General features: G+C 41.9%; 1 protein-coding gene across 4 annotated transcripts in view; it reads left to right on the top strand.

Annotated features, from left to right (window-relative positions):
* The window catches only part of VPS35L (VPS35 endosomal protein sorting factor like), a 114,838-nt gene that overhangs the window by 39,514 nt on the left and 63,654 nt on the right, over positions 1-11,670 (top strand). For all 4 annotated transcript variants that reach the window (XM_075069250.1, XM_075069253.1, XM_075069252.1 and 1 more), the window contains 5 exons: positions 1,733-1,780; positions 2,908-3,001; positions 6,979-7,056; positions 7,555-7,677; positions 9,695-9,741. In XM_075069250.1, coding sequence (XP_074925351.1) covers positions 1,733-1,780; positions 2,908-3,001; positions 6,979-7,056; positions 7,555-7,677; positions 9,695-9,741 — 390 coding nt within the window. The remainder of the gene's footprint in view (positions 1-1,732; positions 1,781-2,907; positions 3,002-6,978; positions 7,057-7,554; positions 7,678-9,694; positions 9,742-11,670) is intronic.

Raw genomic sequence — 11,670 nt, 5'->3', positions numbered from 1 at the left:
CCCAACCCCATCCACCACCACCACCCTGAAAGATCCCTGGAACTCCCCTGACTGCCCCTGCCCTCTCCAGCCACTCCCTGCCCCTAATCCAACCCCTCCTCCCAGCCCTGGCCCAGCCCCCTTACCAGGCTGCTCAAAATGGCAGGAGCTGCAGAGCTGCCCAGAGCGCTGGTGCCAGCGGCCTGGCATGCTGGCGCTCTGCGAGGGGGGGAAGCAGAGGAGGGGCCGGGGGAGCCTCCCCAGCTGAGAACTCAGGCGGGCCGGAGAGGATGGTCCTGCGGGCCGGATGTGGCCCACAGACCGGAGTTTGCCCACCCGCCAACCTTGGTTCTACACCGGCTTCTAAATTTAATAACCGGTTCTTGTGAACCGGTGCAAATGGGCTGCAACTCACCACTGCTTATGGTTAAAAGTTCATCAGAGCATCCCGACTCAGAACAAGACCCAGTCTTATGAGGCCTCATAGGCCAAGTCTTAACAATCCTCCCCTAAGGACTGAGGCCCCTGCGTGGACCAGGAGTCCTTTTGCTGGAGCAGGAAGAATGCTGGAGACAGATTAACCCCTTCCCAGACTTTTATCCAAAAGTATTTCCTTTGTCTGTTAGTCTCTGGAGAATCCAATTTGAACCAGTATATGCATCTCTCTCCAGGGGCTGACTTCAAAGGGTTGACAATGGAGGAAGTACGTTAGCATTCCTTCCCCCCTATTAGAAAAGGTACATACACTGCCACATAGGGTTGCCAACTTTCTGCTTGCACAGAACTGAATACCCCTGCCCAGCCCTTCTTCTGAGCCCCACCTCTTCTCTGAGGCTCCACCCCTACTCTCTCCCTCTGTCGCTCACTCTCCCCACCCTCACTCGCTCATTTTCACAGGGCTGGCTCAAGGAGTGTTGGGTTGTGGGAGGAGGTGAGGGCTCTGGTGGGCTAGGCATGAGGGATTTGGAGTGTAGGAGGGGGCTGAGGGGTTTGGAGTGTGGGAGGGAGCTCTGGGCTGGGGCAGGGGGATGGGGTGCGTGAGGGCTCTGGGTGGGGGTACAGACTCTGAGGTGGGGCTGGGGATGAGGTGCTGTGGGCTGGCGCCAAGGGATTTGGATGATGGGAGGGAGATCAGGGCTGGGTCTGGGTCGGGGGTGTGGGAGGAGGTCAGGGATGCAGGCTCTGGATGGTGCTTACCTCAAGCAGTACCTGGAAGCTGTGGCATGTCCTCCCTCTGGCTCTTACATGGAGGTGTGGCCTGGTGGCTCTGCGTGCTGTCCTGTCTGCACACACTGTCCCTGCAGCTCCCTTTGGCTGCGGTTCCTAGCCAATGGGAGCTGCAGAGCTGGCGCTTGGGGAAGGGGCAGTGTACGGAGCTGTAGGTGCTGGAGAGGGGACATTCCGCTGCTTCTGGAAGCCGTGTGGAGCCTGCCGTAGCCCCACTGCACTGCTGACTGGACTTTTAACGGCCTGGTCAGCAGTGCTGACTGGAGCTGCCAGGGTCCCTTTTTGACGAGGCATTCCGGTCAAAAATTGGACACCTGGCAACCGTACTGCCACAACAACACATTAATGTACATACAGTGTATCCCAATTGGGCTTAAATGAAACCTTATTGAATTAGGGCTATTTTAATTCCATAAGGTTGGCTCAGTATATTACAGGATATTTTCAGTCTGTCACAGGAGTAGTTTTGTTTTTCTTAAAAGGAGTACATCTTGGAATTTTTTTCCTTAACTTGGTTTTGTTGTAGCTATGTGGAAGCAGCAATATTGAAATGCAACAAGTTTCTGTCCCAAACGTAAGGCTAACATGCAGTTAATAAATATGGACAGCCAACAAATGGGTACATGTTAAAGTAGTATGTAGGGAATTAAGTATGCAAGTTCCATTATCAGTAATGGCAGGAATCTTCTGTGCTTTTGAAGGGGGCAATAGTGATTGCTTTGGGCTCCTGATACGAATTCCATCAAGGTAAAGTATTAGCACAGGTGGTGACATACTGATGCATCCACTCAGAGCACTTGCATAACTGTAGTCTGAATGGAAGGGCAAGCATTTTGGGGGGAGGAGATGTGGTGGTTTACAAAACTGAAAGGAAAGCAAAATTGATGGGAGGTGGCTGAAGGTAAAAGAGAGGGTAACACAGCGAGAGAAATAGATAGATCAGTAACCAGGCTAAAGGTAAGGTGGGGAAACAAGGCAGAGGCAATGAGCCTGGAAAGTAGTAGGGAATAGGCTCCAAGCAGAACTGAATCAATATTGTTTTAAAAATAGCCCTTCAAGACTAATGGGCCTTTTCAGTTAATTGCTAAAGTGAATACTATAGTCTCAGTGGCTCTACAACGATAGCTTGATTATTTTTGGGTCTCCCAGTATGGGTCTGATCACACTTGCGCCAATGCAGATGTGTGTTGGAGGGGTATTAGTATCCCGCACGACGTGCATGCAACAGCTCTGTGGTGAGTCCCTCCTTATAACCATAGCAGGTGAAATTGGGAGTGAAGTGCCGCCAGTGGATCTGTGACTGACTAGGAGATTCCCTGGCCGTCATAGATCAACTGCCTCTGAGGCTTTTGGGCTGCTGCATCCCTGAGACTGCACTGCAACCAGAGAGAAGCTCCAGCTTCTCCAGTCTAGAGGAAAGGCTTCTTTCAGTCCCCCAGCTCTTTGCAACTTTCCAGTACATAGCCTGGCTGCTCCTAAGGCAAGTAGCATAATTCATGTCTAATATGTTACTTAGAGGACATTTTACTTAGTGACATTTTACTTCTAAATTAGACTTCATACTAATATGACTTTCCTTGGTTCCTCGAATTCTTGCTCCGATGTAAATTTAATAGTGCAGCATTTCAAGTTATAGTATGTGTTGTGGTGCTCTGATCAATTCTTAAACTTCAACATTTAATTTTTTAAAAATCTTAACAGGGGAATTTCAGAATGTCTCCCACGACTAACGGCTATGATTAGAGGAATTGGAGATCCACTGGTTGCAGTCTATGCAAGGGCGTACTTGTGCAGGGTAGGCTACCATTTAACATTATTTAAAGTGAGTTTGTATCAATGGTATATTTCTCTCTTACTGCAGCCTCACCTGCCACTAAAGGAAGATTTTAATCAGAGTCGCCCGGGGGCGGGCAAGTGGGGCAATTTGCCCTAGGCCTCGCAGGGGCCCCCACAAGAGTTTTTTGCGGCCCCTGGAGCGGGGTCCTTCACTCGCTCTGGGGCTGCCGGAGCTTCTTTCGCTCCGGGTCTTCAGTGGCAATTCAGTGGCGGGGGCCCCCCGCTGCAGGTCTTCGGGGGACTTCGGCAGGTCCTGGAGCAGAAGGAACCCCCGCCGCCGAATTACCACCAAAGCGGGGGGCCCCGCCACCAAAGACCTCAGGCCCCCTGAGTCCTCTGAGCGGCCTGATTTTAATTAGTGGCCGCTCTGACCTAAAAAGCGTTTCTGTTCCTCCTCTTAGAAAATTGCAAGATAGGATAACTTTTCCATTATAATCACAATTTGAAAACCTGCTGCATAATTGCTTATAATAATCATAGTAATTAAAAACTAATTTTCCAAGCTTGTCCTGCCAGTACTCCTCCTGAGGGAAGAGGAAGATTGGGGACTGAGTCATAAAGAAAGCTTGTAGCTTTGTGGTATTACAGACTACTATATGAGTGCTTCATGGCTTTTCAGAGGTACCATGCAAGCTTTCATTCTACTTGAATTCATTGTCTCCCTGCTCATGCCACGAGAGCATCTGCTTTTGGAGGATGGCTTGATGAGTTTCATGATGAAAAAGAGTTAATTTTATGTTGTGTTTTAAAAACTAGGGGGTTGCATCTTGCGTAGACCGAGCTTATTACATGCACTAGCGGCTCCTTGGTTTCCCCTATAAGCTCCCTGGGTGCCACTCTCCCTTACCCTCTATTTCAGGGACTTGCTGCAACTCCCTCCAATCACCGCCCACCAAGGCTTTTGTGTGCACCCTAAATCCCCCTCCTGCCATACCATGGTCCCCCATTCCTCCCTCCATGTTAAGTGCTCTGTGTGCCCCTCCTTCCCTCATATAACACCGGGCCAGCAACCTGGAGCCCCTGGACATCCAAGAGCTAAGCAGGTTGAAGCAAGCATATCTATCACACTGAGGAGATGTAAACTTCAAGACTCCTTATAAGAAATGGAAAGGGAGGTGGATATTTTTTTGCTGTTTTTAAACTTAAATAGGCAGCTAGTATTATTTTTAAAATTATTATAAAGAACAAGTTTAAGCTTTGTTGTAACATGCGTTGTTTGCCTGGACTGCTCAAGACCTGAATGCTTATGTAGGAGGCTTCTTAAATACCTTCATGTTGCTTCATATCTGATGCTCCTTGATGAGACTTAGGAGCCTTGTCTCATAACAGGCTTAGTCAAAGTGATACAAGCTACAGAAGTGAGGTCTTGGAAGAGTGTTGCTGTTTTAATAATGTAATAAAAATACTGTGATGATGATTAATAGTGTGTAATAAGCATGTCATAAAAATAAATTTTGTATTTTCAAGATCACTGCTTTTATAATTTATACTCGGGTAAAGGGGAAAATCCCTGGAAATATTCATTTTTAGGAGGGAGTTTGCTGGACTTGACGCTTTAGTGAAAGGGGTTCACAGGTTGTTAAAGTTTGGGAACCACTGCCCTATGGTAAGGGCTCTTTGTGCATTCCCATCCCCGCCTCTCCTAACAGCAGGGTCCCCCATTCTCATCCCGATGCCAGAGTCTGTCTACCCTGCCCCCAAGTTGTTCCACAAGGAGTTTTATGTGTCTCATTCTCCCTCCCCCTATGCCAGGTGTGTGCACCCCATCCCCTCCCCATCATTGTTATTCTTTCTGTCTGGGAGATAATCACGACATCCTGGATGATTATCGGGGGGTGGGGGGTATCATAAGCCTAACTCCCAAATCTGGACCTTAGCGTCCAGAAATCTGGGTGCCTAGCATGAACCTCCAAGCTTAATTACCAGCTTGGATCTTATCTCGCTGCCATCAGACAGGAATTATAGCGTCTATGCCTCGCTCTGGTCCCCCAACACTTTCCTGGGGACCCAAGACTCCAGAGGGTCGCTGAAGTCTTACCCAAAGGGAAACTAACCCACTTCCCTTCCCCCTCTCTCTTCCACCAGGACTGTTCCGCCTCTGGCTAACCTGAAGAGTATAGATGCAATCTCTTTACATCACAATACGCAGAAGCCATGTTCCTCTAATTCCACAAAGGAGACAACCCCAAATAGCAAGAAACAGAGAGATTCAGATCTCTCTTCCACCTCCCACCAATTCCCTGGATGCTGCAAGCTTACCCTACCGTAGATCTAACACAAAGAAATTCCTCGCCTTCGTTCCTTAGCCTACCCAAGAGAACCCTCAACACGAGTCTAAAAAGAAAGCATATAAAAAAGAAAAGAAAAAAAGACATCAAAATATCTCTGATCAAGAGACAATACAGGGCTATTGCTTATAAGAAAAATATGATAAACAGTCTGATTAACAAAAAGATACCAATTTGAACATATTCATCAAGCTACACACATGTAAATACAACCAAAACCAACATAAGCCTATATTGTTTTCTACCTGACTATACAAATTGAAAACAAAGATTAGAAGATAGAAAGAACTTCCTTCATAGCTGGATAGACAGACAAAGACTCAACCCCAAATTCCCTCATGACTATGAAAAAATCCCAGTTTCTGATGGGTCTCAGTCAGGTGTTGTTCCCTTTGTTACCGTTTACAGGTAAAAAGGAAACGTTAACCCTTGCTATCTATTTTATGACAGGGTGGATGAGCGAGGTGGATGATGGGTTGCTGTTGCTGCTGGAAGTATTAATGGTTGCCATCAACTACTTGTTTGATCAAACGAACAGTTGCATAGGTGCTGAAAGCTCGTGGTGTATATCAGGTTAGCAGCTACTATATCCGTTTCCCTTTCGTTTCCGCAGTTTTCCTCAAATCATGGGGTTTGACACTGAATGTTTAGATCATCTCTCCTCTGAATTTTGGATAAATAATGAAGCGGTTCGTGCAGGTCAAATAATGATTCTTAAGCAGCAGCATCGTTGAGTAGAGATATCTCTGCCTGTTGAATTGAATCAAAGAATCAGTTCTCTCTTGAAGTTATGGGAATGTATTTTTCTAAGCTTATATGAGTCACAAATAGGAACAAAATAATAAAGGCTAGAGATGCTTGGTCTGGGCGAAGCGGTCCTGACAGCGCTGACGCAGTGGAGTGGCAGGCAGCCTCTCATATCAGTGCCTGGGTGAAGCAAAGTGATAGAGAGATCTTAGAAGCTGGTGTTTGGTGTTTTTTTTTTTAACGTAACCGACTTTGCTTTTTCATGAGTTATTTGTGTTCCAGTTTCTCTTCTCTTACGCTTGCACATAATTTTTTTTACCTTTTTTTCTTTTCTAAAAAACAATTATAGTAAAGAAATTATAGGAAAAAACCTCTGCATTAAAAAGTCATTATTTTAGGTTGCAAAATCAAGCACTCAAGATTTAGGAAAGGTCAGACTTAAAATTGCCTGTGATCCCTTAATTCAACCCCCTATATGTTTATGCATTACAATAGTCTTTAATTATGTGGTCCTGTACTTTTTTTCCCCACAGGATCCCTGCTTCATTCAGTGCAAAGAATGGATGCACCAAAGGGCAGCCTTAAATCTGGCTTTTCCTAACATTATAATGCAAGGTTTTTGTCGTGAACACCATACTAGGACCTGTTGTCAACAGCCTCGTTTAAACACAGTAGTAGCTGGCACAGTTCTCATCTCAGTGGACAGGGCCATAGTATCACTTCCTAGTGAGGAAGGGATAATGATGGGCGAAAAGCACTCTGTTCAGTACTCTGCTATAGTATCTTCATGTTACTGATGTGTGTGTGAATATACTTATTTCCCTGGTGAATAACTCTGTTTCATAGCTGAAGGAGGATGGTAAGTGGTACAGATACAATTTTTCTCTTTCTTTGAATCTAGGTTGGGATGGAAGTCGCTCCTCATCTTAAAGAGAGCCTTAACAAGAATTTTTTTGACTTCCTTCTAACATTTAAGCAAGTAAGTAAATATGTGTTGCCTGAGTGATGAAATAAAGATGTTCCTTGAGCAACCTATGATGAAAATGCTTTTTACAAATCCCTTTAAAAGTGCTTGAAGCTAGAGTTGTAAATATTTTTGTAACTGTGAATCTGAAAAAAATGTAATTTCACCATCCAATAGATGTCACCAGCAAAATTGATGTTTACTAGACTGCACTATTTACCTTTACTGTGGTATTTCCTATATTTAGAATGGGAAATACTGCACATATTGTAGTAAAAGTATCTACTGTACATGGTGTATGCCCAAATTTTAAATAGTGCCTACTGTATATTTCTTCCGAATTCAGGAAAATATCCAGAATACTTGTTGAGCATATTGTGTAATTCAGTGATCCTGGTCTCTCAAAGCTTTCAGTAAACCTATAACTTCAAGTTTTTTGTTTCCAGTTTCTTGTAGCCCCAGACACCTTTTTCCCCACGATGGCAGCTCTTTCATCTTTTCCTTCCTTTACAGATGCATGGAGATACTGTTCAGAATCAGCTGGTAGTGCAGTGTGTGGAGATTCCATTATATTTGACTCTCTACTCTCCTGCTATAGATTGGATTTTACAGTGTATTGCGTACCGTGCTCCCGAGGTAAATGATATATTCACGATGTAAATAAATGCTTGATAGTTAACTGGAACGAAGAACATATACAATATCTGATTTTTAAAAGATATTATAGATTCCTATGGTAATTGTTCATTGCTAGGCTATTTAGTACATATTGATGCAGAACCTGGAATGCTATATTCAAACTTGAATTGAAAAATGATCAAAGCTTATGTGAGTGATATTAACAACTTATATAGTTATAGTGCTCTAAATATACACGGGGCTTTACATAGCTAGCTAAGATGCATGCAATGCTCTTAAGTGCCTACATTCTAAGTAACCATAAATAATTTCCAGAGAGAGTGTTTGAAAAGGCAAAAAGGCTAATGTGAAAGGACTAGTAAGTAGTGAAGGAGGCATAAGTGGGTTCATAATTATATTTAGCTGTAGATATTAAGTTTAAAATTATAAGGCAAAGTTAAAGAATAAATGTAATATTACACAACAGACTAAAATAGGTCAACTTCGTTATTCCACAAAGCTGATGAAAACTTGGAAGTTTCTTATAAAAACTAAGTTCTAGATTTCCCTTTCATATAGTTTTAATATAAACAGAGGTACAGAAACAGAACTGTGGGTATAAGTAAATAAAAAGTAGGCAACTTCTTCTCTGTCTGAGATGACTCGTGGGATAAAAATATAGTACTAGCAGTAATCAAAATTTGCACCAGAACAAGTGATTGGGAAATTTTATCTCAACCACAATAATAATAATAAACCGTATTTTCTAAGGTTGGGCAAAGTACAAGTAATGCAAATCAAGGGCAGCATAGGGGTAATAGGTGTATGTATGAAAGAAGTGCTAACAAGCCTTAACAATAATCAAATGAGTACAGCCAATATAAAGCCATTCTTGTTGTAGTACATGTTTACGGATTGTATAGAATCTAAATAATATAAATGCTTTTAAATAATGAAGAAGCTAAAGACATTTTAAAGGTGAAACCTCACCCACAGCAAAATGCACATCTGATTGCTTTGTACAGGACTCTGCAGAACGTATCTCCTGGGACCAATCTAGAGATCTTTGATTTTGCATCAGAACCTCATGATGCTGTTCTTTGCACTGCTTTGTCAACTTAGCAATGCAAATTGCACCTTTTTTTATTTATAAACATGATCAACATAATGTTATAATCAGTCTAAAAATAGTCTGAAACAGAAATTAATTTCGAAGGAGACATTACAACACTTCATCATTTGAGAGGAAAGCTGAAGGAAGTCCAGTCATGGGGAGAACTTAAATTTGCTGTGATTGTCTCCTTGTTTAAAGGCTTGTTTAAAAATTATCTTCTTAGAAATCAGCTTTTTCTCATATTTAGAGAAGAATAGATTAAACCCCAATAGATCTAAGCATACATTTTTTAAACTCTTGTACACAGGAAAAATATATGTATATTGGAAATAATAATAAGCAATTATATTAAAGCACAATTGAGAACATTTAAATTTATAGTCAAATACCGCGTTTTCTTACTGTCCTGTTGGCTGGTATCATCTTGCTTCCTTGATCTTCTGATTCTATTCAGTTTCTTTTGTCATGCTGAAATAAGCTAGTGAGGAAAAAATTGGCAAGCTGTGGGCTTTGTAATTGCTTAATATGGCCAACAAGCTACTTAAAACTTCAATCAGTGTGTCTGCATTCTGCAGTAAAGAGCTAGTGGTATTCCCCTCTCTTGCCAGAGGTAATTGACCTTGTCATTTTTCAGAGAGAGAACCTTTTCTAGACATGACTAAAGACCTGGAAACTTGTCTTTTATAAAATAAAGTAGCAAGTCAGATTAAGATGTTACTATACTCATGCAGTATATTTGTTTTATATTGCACCTCCCACAATATTTTCTTTTGACTAGATATAGTGTTAAATAAGATAATTGGAACGTAGTTGCTAGGTAATGAAATTCACCTCTAGTTAATGTACAGTTTACCAAAAGCTGTGAGGATGTTTTATTTGTGTGGGCCACACTTCTTAATTTGAATGAAATCACTGTTATAGATTCTGCTTACCGAGATGATGGAGAGATGCAAGAAACTGGGGAACAAGTGAGTACTGCATGGTCAACAGACGATGAGTCAGAAATCTAGTTCTTGTGTTACACTCTTGTAATCCAGTTCTTTGTATAATGTTTCTCATTTTATTTTTTGCAGGAGTACTTTATTAAACTATTAAAACTGAGATGTAGTATCTGTGCTCCCTGAAATTTTTTTTTTCACCCAAAATTCCGGTGGGTTTGGCTGTGGCAAAAATGTTAATTGACCCAATTGTCAAATGAGCTAGAGTTCAGCTAGGATTAAACCCCATGATACTTTTGTGCTCCCAGTCATTTCCTTTAGGAACTACACATGCAACATTTTCTTCTGTTCCTCTTTTTTACTTTTGGCAATGGGCCAGTATGTGTATACTTGTGAGAGGGAGGCTGCGGAGCAGGTGACTGAACAGTGCCATTTTAAAGCTAAGAACAGTCTTCCAAGCCTGTCTCAGGAAGGATGTGCATTCATTTCTAGTTAACTTAGTCTCTGTTTGAACTAGAAAAATGAGCAGAAAATGGTTTTCAAATACAATTCATCCTATCGCCATACATTAACCTGAACTGGAATGTGGTTTGGCCTGGTCTGCACAGGCTTACCTGTATTTAGTGACTGATTCAGAAACATTACTTGCTAGTCTTGAATCCTCTTTCTGAATTGTGTGAGCATGGTTTGGCCCAAGTTACGCTGGTTGGTTTCAGTTTGGTTTATTGGGGGGCAAGGAGAAGATCTGTGAAAATTGTTTGCAAACCTGATTAATTTTTCTGCTGCCTGCTGAGCTAATGTAATCTGCTTTGAGTGAAGAGCCAGAAATGCATTACCCTTTTAACCAAAAGAGAGATACTGTAACACCAAACATGTGACTGAGTTAAGGAGTGGAAAAGTTTGACTCAAAATCAGGGGTGAGGACACTCTTACATCGCTTTAATGGGGGCAAAAAGCATGCTTTTTAGACTCCGCTGTATTAGGTTCTGTCTAAAGATTTTTGGTCCATTCTACAGCATTTGTCTTTAAATTGAATAGTTTCTAGTATTTTAAGTTGTGAAGACAGATTTTCTGCTTAGTCTGTGCCCAGCTCTCTTATTTGTTTTGCAACAAGGCAAATTTCACAATGTAGCACCAAGAGAGCTGAGAAATTTCCTATGTGTTTTAATGAAGTGCTAATTTCAGTCTATTTTTGGCTTTTTAAATGCTTACACAATGTAGCTAATTGGCAATTGAATAACTCAGCTCTGGCCATTGTTTTGTAGGTTAACAACTCAAAAGGCAAATTTCTGCTCTCTTACGTGCACCTTGTTGAATGATATTTTAGATTTATGTAGTGATTTTCATTGCTAAATTTTGAATCCCAAGCCCTTCACAAACTACATACATGCGATATCACTAAAATTCAGCCAACTCTCGGTAAAAGGTAGCAGCAAACTTGTGCAACATGCTGTGGACAACAGCTGGTGGCATGGAAATGTGTGGACAAAGCCAAGGGCAAATTCCTACTAAGTGCTAATCACTGTAATCCTGTTCACTTCCATTCTGCAAAAGACCTACACACAATAAATTGCACAGTATTCTCTTTATTGACTTCAAAGGAATGAAGGACTGAGTATCAACTCTGCTGGGGTTACAAGTCAACATGGAAGGTGTGCAATTTGGCCCTGAATGTTTGTTTTTAAATGCTGTGTCAAATTGAGTTACTTTTTCTGAAGTGCAGTATACTGCCTTTTCAACAGCTAATTTACAATATAAATTTTAAGTTTCAGTTATTACATCTGTAAACAGTAATAATCAGCTTTACTATAATCGTATGGATTTATTTCTATTCTATCAGCTCATTTAGTAGAAATCAGCCTCGCAACAACAGCTTAGTTAATGCAACAAAGCTTCAATAGAGGTTGTCGCCATTTCAAAAGATACTTTCAATTGTAGGGACTTCAGACAGAAGAAGAA

The sequence above is a fragment of the Chelonoidis abingdonii genome, chromosome 9, assembly GCF_003597395.2.
Source record: "Chelonoidis abingdonii isolate Lonesome George chromosome 9, CheloAbing_2.0, whole genome shotgun sequence".
Lineage (NCBI taxonomy): Eukaryota > Metazoa > Chordata > Testudines > Testudinidae > Chelonoidis > Chelonoidis abingdonii.
Note: the sequence above shows the minus strand (reverse complement) of the source record. Positions and strands in the feature narration are given on the sequence as shown.